At 39.2% G+C, this 19,648-nt stretch overlaps 1 protein-coding gene across 2 annotated transcripts in view; it reads left to right on the top strand.

The window, feature by feature from the left end:
• The window catches only part of ddb1 (damage-specific DNA binding protein 1), a 64,344-nt gene that overhangs the window by 18,003 nt on the left and 26,693 nt on the right, over positions 1-19,648 (top strand). For both annotated transcript variants that reach the window (XM_054770574.1, XM_054770573.1), the window contains exons 10-19: positions 6,142-6,244; positions 7,606-7,681; positions 7,759-7,867; positions 9,580-9,758; positions 11,935-12,098; positions 12,896-13,003; positions 15,922-16,129; positions 16,258-16,353; positions 16,650-16,761; positions 19,383-19,506. In XM_054770574.1, coding sequence (XP_054626549.1) covers positions 6,142-6,244; positions 7,606-7,681; positions 7,759-7,867; positions 9,580-9,758; positions 11,935-12,098; positions 12,896-13,003; positions 15,922-16,129; positions 16,258-16,353; positions 16,650-16,761; positions 19,383-19,506 — 1,279 coding nt within the window. The remainder of the gene's footprint in view (positions 1-6,141; positions 6,245-7,605; positions 7,682-7,758; positions 7,868-9,579; positions 9,759-11,934; positions 12,099-12,895; positions 13,004-15,921; positions 16,130-16,257; positions 16,354-16,649; positions 16,762-19,382; positions 19,507-19,648) is intronic.

Raw genomic sequence — 19,648 nt, forward strand, 5'->3', positions numbered from 1 at the left:
CGTTGGAACAGAAAGAAATGCATTCTGAAATACAAAATGTGAGTTGTGGACACCAGCATTTTGTTAATGTTCTGGTAAAACAAGCATATTTGCTTTGTTTGGGTTTAAAATAAGCTCTGAAAATAAATGTTACAAAAATGAGTAGCTCTTGGCCATTTTCATTTTGTAAAAGTAGCTCTCACAAGGAAAAACGTTGGTGACCCCTGTCCTATATTATACTGATGCATCATTGCATCACTGTATATCGGCTAATACCGATATCAATCTGATATCATGCATGCTTTTATTACTTGTTTTGTAGCATGGAATGTTAGAAAAAGCTTGATGAAGTGATAGTACTCAAGCTGAAAACAGTAACAACAGTAGGTTTAAGGAAAAACTGACCCACAGTAGGCGTTAGGACTATCACGATATTTAACACTACGATGCTCTCACCAAGTATCGTTTTTGTAAAAAAATATTGTAAATATAGCTGCTATGAACTTCTTTCACCATTCCTCCTCAGTGAGTCGAGTCACCATTTTAAATGTCATCCATAGGAGGAGTTCCTCATAAGAGTGGCAGAAAATTGGGCGGAAGTCACAGACGAAAACAAAAAAACAAACGCAGCACTATGGAGGACTCGGGCGTTGAAGTTAAATTGAATGATGCGCCAGCATCGTTGAAATCAAAAGGGAGGACTCAATTTTATAACGTGGATATTGCAAAGCTGGTTACAGACTTATGTAAGAAGTGTCTCACCAAAATACGACAAACAGGCGGCACGACAATCACGCACAGCCACCTCGTTCATCACCACCATTGCAGAGATAATTTCATTTGTTAAATGTTGTTGTTCAATCAAGAAATATGTGTTTAATTTACTTTTATTGTCAACATTGTCCTCAACCTTATCCGAGTCATTGTCTGTCTCTTTTCAGTTTGTCAAACACCTAAAATAAAATATTTTTTAGTTCTGTCGTACTAAAACAGCGGCATTGTTTTTGCGCTATTGCTGTCTGTACTCTGGTTAAAATAGGCTGCAAAATATAACTATGAAATACATTTTTTTTGTTTCCCCATTGCCGTATCGAGATATTATCTTTATCATGAGCCATGTATTGCAAATCATATTGTATTGTGAGGTACCCTTAGATTTCCATACAGCGAGGCTCGAGGTGCTCAATGAGGCGCTTAAAGTGCGGGTGTTACAATGTAACTTTTTTATTTACGATCCCATTCCGATATTGCAGCCTTGAATATCGGCCGATACTGATATTGATCCAATATTAGCACAGATCATACATACTTTTATTACTTGTTTAGTAGCGTGAAATGTTAGAAAAGGCTTGATGAAGTGATATTACTCAAACGGAGAATAATAATAAGCAATAGTAGATATGAGAAAAAGTGACCCATTTACTTATTGATCAATCTGCTGTATATTTATATCGATAATATGCATAATGTAGTGAGGCTCGACGTGCTTTAAACCTGACATTACTCACCTCCAACAGGGGCTGGCTCTTTTCTCTTAAAGCCAATTACTTTTTGCCGTCTCGTGGGAGTTTCTCATGCTTTGCAAATGTGTCAAACAGAAGTGGATGTTTCAGGCAGCTATGATGTGAAAATGCAAATGCGCAATGAGGTTGGTCGTATTGAACTACCCCGCAAACTTGTGCATGACAAGGCTTGCACTCAGCTGTCTTTTTCAGACTTCAACAAAGAACACACCACACAGCTCAGAGCCCAGGGGGCTCACCTATAAAGCTTGCGTGCGCATAAAATGGGTCCGAAAAGTTGCAAATGTCGTTTTCCACGCCAAGTATGGTAGACACATGCCAAGTATGGTACCTATAAAAACACAACTTGACGTGAGAATGTGCGCACCTTTGTAGTTTGCATAAACACCTTTTGGAGACAAAAAGGTGACCACATTTTAAGTGGTGAAGTGAAAACATATCTTAGAAATAAACATGGAATTGGCCAATAAAGATTTATCAATTATTGCATGAAAACATCACGCCTTAATAAAATAGGGTAATTTTACAAGACACTGATGGGATAACATTTGTCATTTATCATAAACACCATTACGCACAAACATATAGTATCTGGACAAAAAGATATATGAAAATCACAACGCAGCTCTTAAATACTTTAGCAGGCCTTTATTTGTGTGGATAGTGTCAGCGCCGCGTGCGTAAACTTTCTCTTTCCTTTTCCACAAATGATGGGCTTTTCTTTTCTTGTGGTTTGACATAACATACATTAGTTCCCCGTTAAATCATTATAATATACCTAATATTTTGATTCAAGAGTTTTATTGTCATATGCACAGTAAAACAGGTAGTTCTGCTATGCAATAAAATTCTTGTTCTGTTCATTCTCCCAAAAAAAGAAAGAAAAACACAAGAAAATGAATAAGAACATCAGAAACATAAATACCTATAAATTAAGCAACAACAGAAGAGACATGAATACAAATAAATAAATAAATAAATAGTGCTATGAGTGTGTGCATGTGTTGCGTGCGGCGTGTGTGAGTTTTTTGTTGAGCAGCCTAATGGCCTGTGGGTAAAAGCTGTTTGCCAGCCTTGTGGTCCTGGACTTCAAACTCCTGTAGCGTCTGCCTGACGGTAGGAGTGTGAATAATGAGTTTGATGGTATTAATGTCATCATTAAGTTAAATATTTTTTTAAATATCCGTCTGGAATTACAGCAATTAATTATGTTTTGAGTCTTTGCCTCCACCTTTAATGAAACAGATTTTGCTAAGCTTATGTTCATCTAAAATGTGGTATCAATTAGGAAAAATGTAGAAACATGCTAACAAAAAATGGAAATGTGTGCCTTGATATCGGACGACTTTTTAAAATGTATTTTATTTTATTTATTTTAGCACGGTGCGCCCCGTTCCACCTGGCGCTGTTGACAGCGGATTCGCTCATCTTCCTCTTGTTGTGCTACTGCTGTGTCCTGCAAATATTATGTTTTTATGGGCCTTCAGCTCTCCAAGAAAGATTTCCACCTCAGTTTCGGTGAAGTTCCGCTTCTTTGTCTTCAGCTCCTCAGCAGCCATGATTCAGAACAACTGAGCGAAATGCAATCAAGGGTCATTAAATATGGACGCCACATTCATGAGCTACTTTGCATTGACCATTTGAATGGCATGGAGAGGGCGTGACGTGGGGTGGAGATGCGTACATTTCAACAGCAGGTGAAGCATAAATTGCATCAATTAATATTTTTGTCCGTACGTACATTTTGGCTTTCTGGCGTACGCAGACTTTTAGTCAGATTTCCACGCCCAGTTTTATAAGTGAGGGCCCAGGTCTTTTTAATATTTAATTTAAAGTCAATCAGAAGATAGATACTTAAAATAAATACTTAAATAAATAAATAAATTCGTAGTACACACTGGTCATTGATGGATGGACACATCCATCATCCATCCGCTCTGTCCTGGGCGAGCTCTGTCCTGGACGGTCCTCTGGACTCCGTGGAGGAAGTGGGGGAGAGAAGGATGTTGGCTAAGCTGACATCCATCATGGACAACACCTCTCACCCGCTACATGACACTGTTGTTTCCCTGGGCAGCTCCTTCAGCAGCAGACTGTTACACCCACGGTGTAAGAAGGAGAGGTTCCGCAGGTCCTTCATACCGACCGCTGTCAGGCTCTACAACACCTGCACCACCTGAACCATGTTGTAGTTACTGTGCATTCTTTACACTGTACTCTTTACTTGCGTATCTTGCTTGCTTGCTGCTGTAACAAGTAAATTTCCCCGCTGTGGGATAAATAAAGTACATACATACATACATCCATGCAGACTCTGGTGTTTAAGCAGTATTCTGTAAAATTCTTGCCAGCCCAGAGTGTGCCAGGAGAATACTACACAGCATTATACCACTAGCTCAGGAGGTAGAGCAGGTTGTCCAGAAACCGGGAGGTTGGTGGTTTGATACGCTGTCCTTCCAACCAGTTACTATTGTTGTCTCCCTGTGCAAGACACTTCACCCACCTTGCCCCCAGTGCGGCCCACACTGATGTATGAATGTAAATGAATGTTTGGTATTGGTCGGAGAGACCGTAGGTGTGAATTGGCAGCCACGTTTCTGTCAGACTACCCCAAGGCAGCTGTGACTACAGATGTAGATTACCACCACCAGTGTGTGACTGAGGAGTGAATGAATAATGGGAAAAGCGCAATATCAAATCTAATTCATTATTATTATTATCGGCAGCAACATGAAACAATTCAAGGTAGCATCTGATCTGGGGCATCACCTATAAAGCTTGCGTATGCAGAAAATGGGTCAAAAAGTTGCGTACACGCAGATATGTTTCCTATAAAAAAAAACAACCTGGTGTTTTTACATTTTTCCTAATTTATACCGCATTTTAGATAAACATAAGATTAGCAAAATCTGTTTAAATTAAAGTTGGACGCAATGACTCAAAAAGGGGATGAAGTAATGTTGAAAATGTACTGCTGTAATTCCAGACGGATAGTTTAACTTAATATTTAACATTAACATTTAACACCATGAAAATATTAGGTATATTATAATTATTTTATGAGGAACTAATGTATGTTATTTCAAAGCACAACAAAAGAAAAGCCCATATTTGTGGAAAAGGAAAGACGAAGTTTATGCACACAGCCCTGACACTGTCCATGCAAATAGAGGTCACGGTAAATAAATGTTTGTATTGACGACATACTTGACATGCGCAACGAAAAACTCTTTTTTTTTTTTTTTTTTTTGATAAATTGTCTAAAAAAAAAAAAAAGAAGAAGAAACGGAGCAATAAGGACATATTAGCTGTGTCTTGTAAACTTAATCCCTAGAATTATTTGACAACCTGATGATTGTTGTAATTAATATTAATCAAACACATAATATTATCATGATTATAGAATAAAATGATGAAGTATTGAAGCGCTGCGTTGGTTTTCATGTATCTTTTAGTTTAGATACTGTATGTTCGTGCATAATGGTGTTTCTGATAAATGACCAATGTTATCCATCTATGTCATGTAAAATAACACTTTCCACAAATGTTTGAAGTCAATAATGGCGTGATGTTTTCATACAATGGTGGATAAATCTTTATTGGCCTCCATTGCATGTTTATTTCTAACATATGGTTTCACTTCGCCACTTAAACTGTGCGTTACCTTTTTGTCTCCAAAAAGTGTGTATGCCAATTACAAAGGTGGCGTTGCGGTGCGCACATTCTCACGTCAAGTTGTGTTTTTATAGGTACCATATACCTATATACCATATAGGTGTCTATATGTGCCCATGCGATTGGCAGGGTATACCCTGCCAAGTATGCCTGGATGGGCATACTTGGCATGGAAAACGGCGTACACAAGTTTGCGGCCCCGTCACGCAAGCTTTATAAGTAAGGCTTTATAAAGTCTTTTAAATAAGTCCTTCATATTAAGAAGCCAAATACAAAGAAAATTGAGACTGTCAGACGAGGCAACTGTTTTCAAACCAGTTACTCATGAGCTTCTGAAAAACTCAACAACCATGCCACTAATGAACATCACCTGCAGCACTCTTCCCCCTCTTCCCATCATAAAGATCATTTTTATTTTTTTTTCTTCCTTTGACTTGCCGCCACCAGTGCAGTGCAGTGCAGTGCCATCACCTTTATTGTAGAAAGACTCTTGAAATCTACCCAGATGACCTATTTTTGATCAAATTAAATAAACTGTTTAATTAGCTTTTGTAGTAATTATAGTTTCAATCTGCCCAAGATTCAACCTAAAGTAGAAATATTTGCCTGTTTATAATTCTGAATAATAGAATCCAGTAGTCATAGTTTGAAGACTCTGGATAGCCTACAGTAGTGTGGTGTGTTGGTAGTTTGAGGATGCTTGTAGCCACTGGGGGTGAAATTGTGTTTGTCAGGTTATATGTTATGAGCTGTGGCTGAATGATATTCAGCAGTCAGAGACAATTTATGAATCTAGGGTGCTTGATCAAATAAGCTCCACCCACCATTAATGTATAATTATTGCTCACAAATACTACTGCACCACTGTTTTAATACCGCTCCACCTTGTTAAGTTATCTAAGTTCTCTGTTTAGTTATCTGTTTTTCCTCCTGTTTGATTTCTGTTTTGCTTTGCTGTTGTCAGCTGGTTACATGCTCAGGTGCCTTCAAAGAAGGGTCTCTTCGGATCATCCGCAACGGCATCGGAATTCATGAGCACGCCAGCATTGACCTGCCAGGAATCAAAGGTTTGTGTGTCTGTGTGTTTCATCACCTCCTACTCAAACCTCGACTTTATCAAGGCCTTCATTTTGCCCTTACTTGGCAGTCGAAACACTTGAACCTGCACAGTTGCTTATGTCGCCTTGCCAAACACCAGCTGGTGCCCATCCAAGCTCAGTATCTGTGTGTTAACAGATGGCTTTGATGCCATGGGCCTTGGCGTAGTAGTTTCAAAATGTCTGGAAAATTGGCACGATTACATTTCGAAACACTTCCTTTCATTTGATAAACCGGCACACTTAACCACATGGCTGTAACATTTCATTTTCTGGTGAGCACTTGATGTTGGCATTCAGGCTAAGTAAGGATGCATGATATATATATATATATATATATATATATATATATTTTTTTTTTTTTTTCAAGCCCATACAGATAACTGCTTCTCAAGGCCGATACCGATAAGCGATAACGTTTTGTAGCTATTATTTTTTAAAATTTAGATTTAGCTGTTGTCTGTGCGCACCTGGAAGTAAGAATGACTCAAACAAAGGTGGATTTTACAAACTTAGATTTGCCCATACCAAATATCATGACATCACTACTATTAACAAAACAAAACAAAAAAATAGCGGCGGCTCAGAAGTACAAACCGTGGCTCCAAGGGGCTTACTAGCCAAAAAAACTGTTTAAGCTGACTCTGCTGCCTTTACAACCATGAACATTCCTCTGCATTCACATTGTATGGAACACCAAGATGTTGTATGCCTTCCACACAACAGGCTGTCAAAAGTGTCCAAATTATTGCCGGAGGTTGCCAAGAAATGGAGCACAAGAAAGCTGTACCACAACTTGTGTTCAGCAAAGCCATTCTACTTTGATGTATTGGGCTCCTTCCCACCTCCTTAAAATCATCAGTCTTCTCTGACTGACCCTCTCTCATGTTGTTGCACTTGTTAATCTGTTGTGTGTTTCATATCACAGCATAGTAGAGACAGTTCAATTGCCTACATGTCAAGTGTCAGTGTGAACAGTCCTGTCACGGGTTAATGATGGCAGACACGTCTTAATCCCAGAGAAGAGGCTTCTTTGTCAGGACATTGCTGTAACACTTAAATGAGCCACACAGGCCGGTTAAGGTCTGCTTGTACTTGTCAGGCTTCAGTTGTTTATTGATCAGCTTTGCCCTAAAAGTCTTTGGTGCTGCCTCCCGTATCTGAATAAGACAGTTATTCACTTAACCAGTCAATGGCACTCTGACAGCAATAGACAGCCTTTATGCTAAAATGTGAACTTTATAAAAAAAAATTAAGTCTTGACACTCACTGGATTTTTGTACCACGCCCTTTGCAATTAGTAACTCTCTTTGTCTTGAATTGGCTTCCAGGTTTGTGGCCTCTCCGTTCAGAGGCAGGCAGAGAGACGGATGACATGCTTGTGTTGTCGTTCGTTGGGCAGACACGGTAAGGGACTGCGGTGGAGCATCTCAGATACATGCCCTGTCAGTTGAACTTGAAGAGTGTGTTTTTTTTTTCCATAGTGTGCTGATGCTGAGCGGCGAGGAGGTTGAGGAGACAGAACTCCCAGGCTTTGTGGACAACCAACAGACGTTTTACTGTGGCAATGTTGCACACCAGCAGCTCATTCAGGTTTGTATCCTAGCCCTATGAAATCAGTTTTATTTTTTTCCCAAATTGTGTTTTTTACGTTTACATTTTTTAGAATTCCGTTTTTTACGTTTTACACTTATTCTACCAGCATAGAGTGTGTGCTTTTTGGGTAAGTGAATAAAATATCCATTTATTAAATGCAAAAATCCTTAAATTTATTGATGCAATTGGCCAATTTTGCCGAGTAATTTAGAAATGGATGTAGCTAAGTTTGTAAAGGGATGTCAGCCTCTGCGCATATTGCTACAAACTCTTTAAGAAACTGTAATGCCCGTGCTTGTGATTAAGGTATGTGACTGATGCAATTGCAATTGCATTATTAATGTAAAATATTTTTTATGACACAAAGCATTTTTTATTTTGTTTACAAAGTTAGACGAGATGTGGCAAACAACGCTCGTATTTTGAAGGCCGGAAGCGTGTTCTGTGGGTGTTTACGGTTAAGACGAGCTGGATGCAAGAATAAACGTGCCTCTCGTCGCTTTCCACTCAGAACTTAACACGTCGTCAGCAGGCATTGTAAAACGCTCCTTACATTAAAGCGGTAAAACAGAACACGGAGAAAATATACTTTTTGAGCCTGAGTATGGTTTGCTAAGCTAACCCAGTTAGCTTCAATTGATGCTCTGTAAGCAGGAGTTTTCGACAACGTTTGCCGGTGATTTATGTCGCCATTTCAACATGTCTATGTTGGGAGGGGGCGGGTTAGTGTTTGTGATGAGCTTTCGCCACGATTAAGCGGTCCGCCTAGGAAATACTTCCCCACATAAATGTTCGTTCTCCTCACAATGACATCATTTATTTTGCGTTTAACAGTAAAATCTGTTTTTCTTGGACAATTCCGCGTTTCCATCTGTGATTCCGTTAATGCAGACATCATAGAGCCATACTTGTAGTATCCGCACACATTCACTTAACAGACATTAGCCCACTTGACCAAAACATGCCCTGTTTGGGGGGACTTTCAATCTTACTTCATGCTGTCCTTGGCCGATAAGTCCTGTGCTGTCTGCCACCTAATGTTAACATTCTTGTAACCTATTGTGTAAACAGTGGAACTGTCCTCCGATGTTATTTACTGCTGATTCAAATTCAACTTGCTTAGCAAAATACTAACACTTGAAACAAATACATTGCAACTCTCTGCTAATACACTTTATAAACATTCTCATGTAATTACAAAAAGTCAAACTTGTTGTAATCTGTATGTCATAGCAGCTGGGTTATCTGTGAAAACATTGCAGAACATTGCTTTCAAAAAAGTTCCAAATGCTTTGAAGTACAATGTCATTTTTTGGCAGAGCAGATTAGATTCAGCAGATGATTCAACGCTTACAGCCATTAGAGGCTTGAGACTTGAATTTAACACTTATGCAAAGACCTGAGTCTTGACCTCGACTTGAAGAAAAAAAAAAGAAAAACTACACCCATGAGCATCTCCGCTTTATTTTTAAAACAGTAGGTGGAAGTGACAGAGGAAAAAAAAGCATTGTAATTGATCCTCTTATAAAAGATGTTGGTGAAGTAATTGGTAAAATTGTTTTGCAGGCAGGAGCAATCCTGGCATGGAACCAAATATACAATAAACAATAAATACAGCTTTGAAGCACCTTCATTTTTCACCGTCAGTCACTTCCCAGAGGCACCTGTGCTGAATAATCTTAAAAAGGCAAACCCATGTGTGTTTCCAGATCACGTCCGGCTCTGTTCGCTTGGTGCTTCAGGACAGCAAGGCATTGGTGAGCGAATGGAAGGAGCCACAGGGCAGGAACATCAGTGTGGCTGCTTGCAACCACACTCAGGTGGTACTTGCTGTTGGACGTGCCCTTTACTATCTCCAGATCCTGGCTGGAGAGCTCAAACAGATTAGGTAGGATGATTTGTCATGCACAATTTAGTGATATTAATCACATTTTATAAGCCTATTACTGTTGAATTAGGTATATTTCCCTTGATAACCTCCACTTAGAGCGTAGATGACAGGTGCATGCATACAATATATCACTGATTGTTTACAGGTGTGATGGCAGGTTCCTGAGAGGTGAGGCAAAATTGCAAAACTGATTCCTAACATTGTACAACATTGTGAAAATGCCACCCAGTCTAGGCCTGTCAATAATCAATAAATCAATTAACCGCACAATAAATAAAAACTAAGCGATGGTTTCTAAGGCAAAGGCCACAGCCCCAGTGTGGGACTATTTCACTTTTAAGCAAATTGAACAAGGTGAGTCCATGAATACAGATGAGCCAATATGTCTCATTTGTTGGAAAGTAGTAGCGATGAAGAAGGGGAATGCGAGCAAATTGTATGCCCACATCAAACACAACCATCCTCTCTGGTTTTCCCAATCTGGAAAAAAAACTGCCGCTCAAGGTGCAGCAGAGCCTTCGTCCTGACGCTTACTGAGGCGTTTGGTTGGTTTTGGTTGGCAAATAAATATAAACAAAACAGCACAAAATGGTGTGTGCTCACAGTGTCATTCACTACATTAAGCGTTTCTGTGAAGGAATAATACCCAATGTTGATTATTTATTCAAGTGCAGTTTTGTTTCCAGAGATTTTATTTATTGTTTTTCTTGTCGTGTGTGGTTTTTATTAGTGTCTTTTCTCTTAGCAGAGACAGGGTCTTATTTTTTTTTATTTTTTGGTTATGATTGTGATTTTTATTTAAGGGTAATTTTTGCTAAAAGAGGCTGAGAGTCCATTTTATTTTCATTGGGTTTTTTTTGTTTAATTTATTGTTTGTTTATTTTATTTAAAAGCTTTTAAATGCTCTTGAGAAATTAAAATGTACTGCTTTTGAAATGGTTTATTCGCATTATTATGTCATATATTATCATTACATGTATGAAAAATCGTCTCAAAAATAATAATACAATAACATTGTTTATCAGCAATAATTTGTAGGACAATTATCGTCCACCAAAATTTGTTATGACGGCCTGCGCCCATCCATTTGACTGGTCGCCAATCAATAACAGGGTGCACAGACCATTTACAGTAAATCCCTCCTTTTCCTTTTATGGTTATGTTTTGGACCTACCAATGAAGGGTGGAAATCTGAGAGTAATTGTTACGCTCATAAAAATGTCATTAAAAACATTTTTGACACACTGCTCGATCCTCCCCCTCCAAACTCTCCTGCTACCTTGATGTTGACTTTTTCCTGTGAGTTTGGATGAACATTTGCAATTAAAATGACTGTTGTAATTATTAGTTGAGAATCAGCTCCAATAACCCTCCCCTTCTCTCTTCAATTGCCATTGTTTACTGTCAACACAATCCCAAAATATGCCTCCCACATGTAATAAACGTATAAAATGTATAGAGTACGTACTAATGAATGATGATAGTATAAGATGATTGATGGATGAGATGATGAACAGATGGATTATTATTATTAGATTAGTGCATTATTAAACAGTGGCAGAAAGTTTTTTAAAAATTTCATGTAAGTTTAACTTTTGCATCTCATCACACAGCTATGGCGCTTTCAAGGACTGCCGAATAAAGTCACCAAAAAAAACATCAGTGAAGCATAAAGGCATAAACATGTAACAATTGGGGAACTTTTTTAACAGTGGTATATGTGTTTTGTATGATTTACGTTTGTTATCCCGTATTGTAAGTACAGTATAAATTATAACGACTTAGGGCGAATGTGATGTTTTTTTTTGTGGGGAAAAAAAAAAAAAATTTAAACCAAAAATCCGCTGTACACTCATATCCTCACCTTTGGCAAATTTACACCTTTAGTCATTTATTTGAAATATCTGTGTTTTTAAATCAACCTGTAAGGCACTTGGCCACACCTATCATTAAAACCAAGAACTGTACATCATTATCTACTTCATAAGCCACAATTGTCATCATCCCATATAAACGATGAATGTAACCTTTGATATTTTCGTGTTTCCACATTGTTTGACATCTGCCTTTTAACCAGACACAAATAGTGATCTGGCACCTCTAAAAACCCAAGTTAGCCAGTTGATTCCGCAACATTTCCCACTTTGAATCACTCAACTCCTCTTTTTCTCAGCAACACAGAGATGGAGCATGAGGTGGCCTGCCTTGACATCACGCCCCTGAGGGAAGGTGGCGGTGAGTCACCTCTTTGCGCTGTGGGACTGTGGACCGACATTTCAGCCCGTGTGCTGAAACTGCCCTGCTTCACTGCCCTGCACAAGGAAATGCTGGGTGGAGGTGAGGGAAAGGGAGGCTGGGTGCACTGACAAGGAAACAGAAAAGCTGTTTTGGGCTTCTCAGACAGTTCTATAAACTTTGTGGGTGTCAAGTGAAGTTTATTTCCATGGCCCAGTCAAAGTCATATAATGCCTTAATGGACTTTACAAATCCACTAAAGTGAAATTTCCTAACCGCTCACGCACTCTGGAAGGCAAGACAAAAGCTTCTCAAAAACCTTCACATAAGGAAAAACACAAAGGCGAGGGAAATTGCTTTGTAACTAACAGCAGACTGAATGGAAGCCAAGAGCAGTTCGGCACCTTATTTGGCATTTTATGTGATGGGCCTTTTTCAGTAATAAAAATAAAAGTACAAGTCAAAGAATAATACCCTGTAATCCACATTTATGAACCACTGGAGGGTGAAGTGATTTTCTCCACAGATGCCCAAGGGTTGTACTAGTAATTCCACATTTAGGTCATCATTTAAGAATTGGAGAGGTAATTAAGAATGTTACATTTTACAGTAGATAACACAGTGTGTGTTTCATTAATAGCTGCTCTATGTGCACATCCTACTCATAGATTCACAAAACCAAACAGATAATAGATATATAATATAATATATAATAACAATAATAATATATAATAATAGATTTATATAATTATCTATTGCAATTATTTGTATGCCTCCTTGTGGAAGTCTTAGTGGATTTTTATTTGATGTTAGACATTTTTGCCCACATTGATCAGTGTGTTTTTGATCTGTTACATCTGTCAACATGAAAAATACCATTTTTCTGTGACCATCCCCAGAGATCATCCCTCGCTCCATCCTAATGACGACTTTTGAAGGCAGCTACTACCTGCTCTGTGCCCTTGGAGATGGTGCACTCTTCTACTTCGGTCTGGATCTGCAGACGGGTATGTCGTTCTCTCGGCGTCAGCACACGAGCAACAGACCAGAACCCATTTGAAAGTCAATTTAGTGTATCAGAAGACAAAGGGAATATAAAGGCTTGGTTGTTTTTACAAGGTTGATGGCTGAAAAATTACTGAAAAGATCCATAAAATACCAAATTTTGTCATTTTCTCATCAAAAATCACTCTGCCCACAGGGATTAATAATGATAATCTAAGACACACAAACACCAGACTTTATTGCAGGAACAAGGCTTTTATTGCAGGTTTGAATTATCTCTCAACAGGCACAATAATCTCTAATAAAAATCCATAATAAAAACACGGGCTACTGTTGCAGCCGTAACCCACGCCGAGCTAAAACTCAACTCTGAACCCCTGACGTCACTTCCTGTATGCCCACTACTCAGCTCCTTTAGGGAACACATTTATAGCAACACACATGAACATCAGTCTTATTTAGGTCTTAAACGGAGTAAGAGTACACTAAGTCCCCAACTTACGAACATCCGACATGCAAACTTTCAGAGATACGAACACAAGCCGACTGGTCTATTTTTTCATGTATTTTGCCTTGTAGTACTGTACTGTAAGTCCATATTTATACTGCTACATGCTTGACCAGTAGAGGTCACTGTGACACTGCTAATGTGACCAACAGAGGAAGAGTTAGACTGGGCAGAGAAAGCTACCATAAATGGAAAGCTAAATTGTAGCTGTATGATGTAACCCGGACAGAGCGTGTGATTAAAGTTTATGAAGAGTTAATAGGCCTGCTTAATTCTACACTACCCACATAACACTACCTCTTTTAGAAGAGTCTAACAACGATTTGTCCTTTTTTTCAATATCTCCTCCTCCACCACCACCACCACCACTACCAACGACGTATGCTCGACCACTCCTCTTCAAAGGTAAATAACATTTATCATTACGTATTATTATATCATTTTTGTTGTTATTGTTTTTTTTCATTAATTATTCTCATTTAATATTACTACTACATCCAAACTCATATTTACATACATACACATATGTGTATATATGTATACACATACATGTAGTACCTATATCATTGGTAATATTACCTTTTCCCCTACTTAAGAACAATTCGACTTAAGAACGGTCGTCTGAAACCAATTGTCTTCGTTGGTTGGGGACTTAGTTCAATCTTATGTTTACTGTATTAGGTAATACAAGTGTGTACGGCAGTGGCTCAGGAGGAGAGCAGGTTGTCCGGAAACTAGAAGGTTGGCGGTCCAATCCTCGCTCCCTCCACCCAGTCACTATGGTGTCCCTGGGCAAGATACTTCACCCACCTTGCCTACAGTGCTGTTCACACTGGTGTATGAATATGAATATGAATGAATGTTCCGTGGTGGTTGGAGAGGCCGTAGGTGTGAATTGGCAGCCAGTTTCTGTCAGAGTACCCCAGGGTAGCTACAGGGTAATCTACAGATGTAGTTTACCACCACCAGTGTGTGACTGAGGAGTGAAAGAATAATGGGTTCACTTCATTGTGAAGCGCTTTGGGTGCCTTGAAAAGCTCTATATAAAATGTAGTCCATTATTATTATTATTGTTGTTGTTGTTATTACTATTAAAGGTGACTATAGCAGTGTTATTTCATGTCTAAAGGGTTCTAACAATTTTGATCTGTATTTAGAAGGTCGTAAATGTGTTTTCTATGGTCTAACTACGAAATATTTTGTTTATAAATAAGCAATATTACCACGATAAACGAAGGTTTGCTGTATCTGGAATTTTTAAAAAATGTACATACTTAAAATTATGTATGTAGGTTCAAATACAGTGTATCCCGCATACTCGTGATTCAACATTTGCAAATTTGTAGATTTTTTTTATCAAAAATGTTTAAATATTTCCTTTTTCTATGGTAATAGGCTGTGTTTTCTGCAGAAAGGTCATCTCATTAACCCTAATTGGATAAGAATTTATAAATGCTTGATAAAACAGGTAAAATGCACAGCATAGTTCTACTACTGTTAAAAAGCCCACAATTTGTACATTTATGCTTCCTGGAAAATGTGTTTTTATCAAGCGTTGAGATTTCGCACTTTGTTCGGCTGACCTCGAACGCACAATAGTTGCTGTGATAGGCGTGAGTGAAACTTACGTAACTTGTACATCGTGACTGCGAGGCGGTCTTTCTTAGATCTTCACTTAGGTTCGTAGGACGTTCCCATTGCTATGAGTATTGGTTGATCCTATAAGTGCTGTCAAACAAATCATTTTATACTGCCAAAGAAACACATCAGCTGCAGTTAGTCATGATCATGAACAAGAAGTTAATTGGTATCGCCAAGTTAAGAAACCTTTAGCACCAACAAGGTTTAGGTGGCATGATCCCTGAATGTATGCCGTAATCCTGACAAATTAGAGAAAATCCCAAATCAATGTATAATTGTGCACCCAGTTATTGTTTTTAAAAATTATTGAAGATGAAACTAAATCACGAAGGACCCAAAAGTACGGTACTAAGACATTCAGGTCATGAAGATGATGATGATGAGGCTTATTCAGATAGCTTTAGTGGATTATGCTATCATTCTTAAAGGTTGCACATTCACTCAGTATTGACCTTGGTTGCCAGTGTTCACCAAGGACAATGTAACCGCAACATGCCAAGATGAAAAAAAACTGCTAACTGTTCTATAATCTTTGTTGACAGTACGTTCTTTGTTGTAATTACAGTAATTGCTAAGATACACTGTCGCACTGGTAAGATGCCACATTTACGTAGCAGACCTTTATCATCACCATGAGGGTTTTAGAGTTCTGAGCTGTACTGGATTGTCGCGACTGAGCAGTGATCCCTTGTACTTCGCTGTTATTACATGACTATTTGAAAACTGCTCAGCACACAAATATTTGATCGCATTGTATTTCTATCACTGTAGGTGCCCTGAGTGAGCGCAAGAAGGTCACCCTAGGAACGCAGCCCACTGTGCTGAGGACCTTCAGATCCCTTTCCACCTCCAATGTCTTCGCCTGTTCCGATCGCCCCACTGTCATTTATTCATCCAACCATAAGCTGGTCTTTTCTAATGTCAACCTCAAGGAGGTCAACTATATGTGCCCACTCAACTCTGAAGGTTATCCAGACAGGTCAGTATTTAGTGGAACAGCAAAAATGTCGACAAGCTTCACAACCAAATGCATACATTGTATAGTTTATTTTCATTATTATGCGTAAGGTTTAATCTTTTACCTAATCTGTACTTTATTTGTTGCAGTCTGGCTCTGGCTAACAACAGCACTCTGACCATCGGTACCATTGATGAGATTCAGAAACTCCACATCCGCACCGTTCCGTTGTATGAGTCACCCAGGTCGGTCTCCTTCTCAAATTTTGAGATAGACTGAGTGAACATTTTTGCCTGTTTGGTCCTATTTGGTCGTCATCTTGTTTGTGCTGTCCTTCTTGTTTGACCACCAGGAATGACTCAGTAAATGATTGGATTTGTTATTGTATGTCGACAATCAGAATTCAAGAGCTCACACAGTTTCATTGTGTCTCATTCATTTCACTTCAACACTGTGCTTTTTTTATCCACTTGTTTGCCGGCTTCCGCCCACAGCTGTTTGTGCGTCCTCTCACCTCTTTCTTCTGTTGCTCACACCCCAGGCGAATCTGTTACCAGGAGGTTTCCCAGTGTTTTGGCGTCTTGTCCAGTAGGGTGGAGATTCAGGATGTGAGCGGAACCACCTCTGCTGTGCGGCCAAGTGCAAGCACCCAGGTAATGTATTGCCATGATGTTTCTACAGGGTTTTTTTTAATGGATACAGTCGTCTTTCGCTACATCGCTGTCCGAATATCGCTCTCTCGTGGTTTTTCAAAAATGTATTAATTAAATTATTGCTGTTGTCACTGTGGCCTATTATTAGTCAAAACAATATATTTAACTACAAGTCATAGTGTAATATTCTGGTCACTAGGCGTCAGTAATGTTAGATTGATGAGACACATTACATTACCGTTACGCTGCATAGAGTGAGCCATGGCATGTCCGACATGCATGGCATGTCCAGATTGAAATAAATTCTCCTCCCGTTCCTTGTGGGAGTGGTACATTTCAAGCTTCTTACTTTGTCCTTCTCCGCTCCTTTTAAAACACTTTCAAAAAATTAGAACAAATACATTGGAGACTAACCAGTTAGCTTGGGCATATTGCTATATGCTATGAGCGGTGGCCATCTCTGATGTAGCAATGTGGTGCAAACTATTCTTTGTTTGGAGGAGCGTAAAGATGACTATATGGGTGTCATTTCATGTCTACCGGCCTCTAATCATGGTAAAAACCATATTTACTGTAGTAAGTCTTAAACAGGTTGTGTATGCTCTAACTACAAAAATATTCAGTTTATTAATGTTGAATCCTGCTTCGTGGAAATTCACTTATCGCGGCCAGGTCTGTAACCAATTAACTGCGATAAACGAGGGACGACTGTATGCCATTTAATAGATGGGTCTGTTCTGTGTGTGTCCCTTAAATCAATTAGTTAGTACTTCACAGAATATGGATCACTTTTTTTATTTGTGGGGAAAAGCCGCCCTTTTATGCTTTTAATCTCCATAATTAAGCTGTTATATGGTGGAAAACCCACCTCATTCACCCTGGCTTGGTGTTGATTTATAAATACTGTAATTTCCGGTGCAAAAGCCGCTACTTTTTTCTCAAGCTTTGAACCCTGCGGCTTACACAGCAGTGCGGCTAATACAGTATGTGGTCATGTTCTAATCTCGTGACATCTTGTATACTTCAGAACTACTACTGATCATTTAAATATGTATTTCTTAAAATGCTATTACTATGGTAGTCCATAACAGCAAAAAAAAGTTCAGGAAACAACCACAAAACACAGAGAAGCCACCATTCTCAGCATTTGCAAACTCTGTTGCTCTACTTGTATGAAGCCTGGTGTGCATGCACACACTTCATTTTACAGTGAGCAATAACAAGCACAATTTATACTAAAATCAAATGTAAAACATTGGTGGATTTGGATTATTCAATAAACACCATAAATATAGATTACAAAGCCTGTTATGTTGAATGAAAACAAAATGAGAACGTAACATATAAAAGAGGGTATGTATTGGAATTTGTGCAGCGATCACGTTTTTGACACATATCTGCATCCACGATACGCACTATGAAGACTCAAAGCTGGACCACTGGTCCTGAAGTTCAGAGCGATAACTCGAAAATCCAGCAATTCCCCAAGTGACCCTACGTAAAACTTAGGCAATGTACGTAGCGCCACAGGCGAACATGTCATATCCACTCACGTATACTATACATCAATAAATAGAAATACAGATTGAAGAAACCGTATAAAACAAAACATAAAATGCCATGTTGTTCTCTTGGAGGTGAATAATGTATCTGTCTATCCTAACACTCATTGCGGAAAAATAGGCGATCGGGTGTAGACGCATTCTTCTTCTTTTTGTTTATGGCGGGTCGCAACCAACGTTTAGGTGTATACCACCACCTACTGTACCGGAATGTAGACGTGGTGCCCGGATGTAGGCGCGTTCTGCATATGCGCAGTGACAACATGGTAGTCACAGTCTTCCATCACAGAAAACACCCGAAGAAATGGATATGACGCCGCTTTCAAGTCAAAGGCGATCGATTTTGCTGTAAAGACAAGGAAACATGGCTGCTTCGCGTAATCTTAGCATCAATGAATTTATGGTCAGACATTGGAGACGGCAACATGAAAAAGCTGACACAAAGCAAAAAGACCATAAAAGCTTTTAGAGGTAAGAAAAGCAGATGGCCGGAACTAGAAAACGTGCTTGAAGACAAGGTAACTACACAGAGAGCAGACGGCTGCATGCAAAGAGAAACTTTTGCACAAGTCTGTCGGTGGATCCTTACAGCGTGGAGCAGTGTAAAAAAAAAAAAAAAAAAACAACTATCAACGGGTTTCGAAAGGCTGGACTATCGCCAGATGAAGAGGGAGCGAGAGACCGACGACATGTGAGACCAAGGAATTATGATGCTGGTCAATTCTGACACGGAAGAGGAAGACTACTGTTATCTATGTTACATGCACTATTCGGCACTGTTTTTAACTAGGGGCAGGAGTCCACTTAATTGTTTTTAAGATTGCACTTACTGCCAGGGCGCACAACTTTGTAGCGACAAATCATTGCCAGAGACTTTCGCATCGTGACCACGAAGGTGTGTACCTGATTTTAAATGCTGTGCATGTGTGCAACAGATGGTGCCTACTGTCCTGTGGAGCTCTTCAGACAGAGATGTGAATCACTGTATAAAACCTTATTATAATTCTCTTTGTATTAATTTACGTTCCTGTCTCATCTCATAAATCTCCATACTTTCAGGCTCTCTCTAGCAGTGTGAGTTCTAGCAAGCTCTTCCCCAGCAGCACCTCTCCCCATGAGACGTCTTTTGGTGACGAGGTGGAGGTTCACAGCCTGCTAGTTGTGGATCAGCACACGTTTGAAGGTGAGACAGCCAGATGTGCATTTCTTTTTGATCTCAAAGTTTGCACCCTCATATGGCGCCTCTGATGATGAAATGGTGTCCACAACATGGAGAATAATGAGATGAAATGGGTAGAATCAGGTCAGTCCAGAACAAATTTTCC

This window comes from Dunckerocampus dactyliophorus, chromosome 3 (genome assembly GCF_027744805.1).
Source record: "Dunckerocampus dactyliophorus isolate RoL2022-P2 chromosome 3, RoL_Ddac_1.1, whole genome shotgun sequence".
NCBI classification, from domain to species: domain Eukaryota; kingdom Metazoa; phylum Chordata; class Actinopteri; order Syngnathiformes; family Syngnathidae; genus Dunckerocampus; species Dunckerocampus dactyliophorus.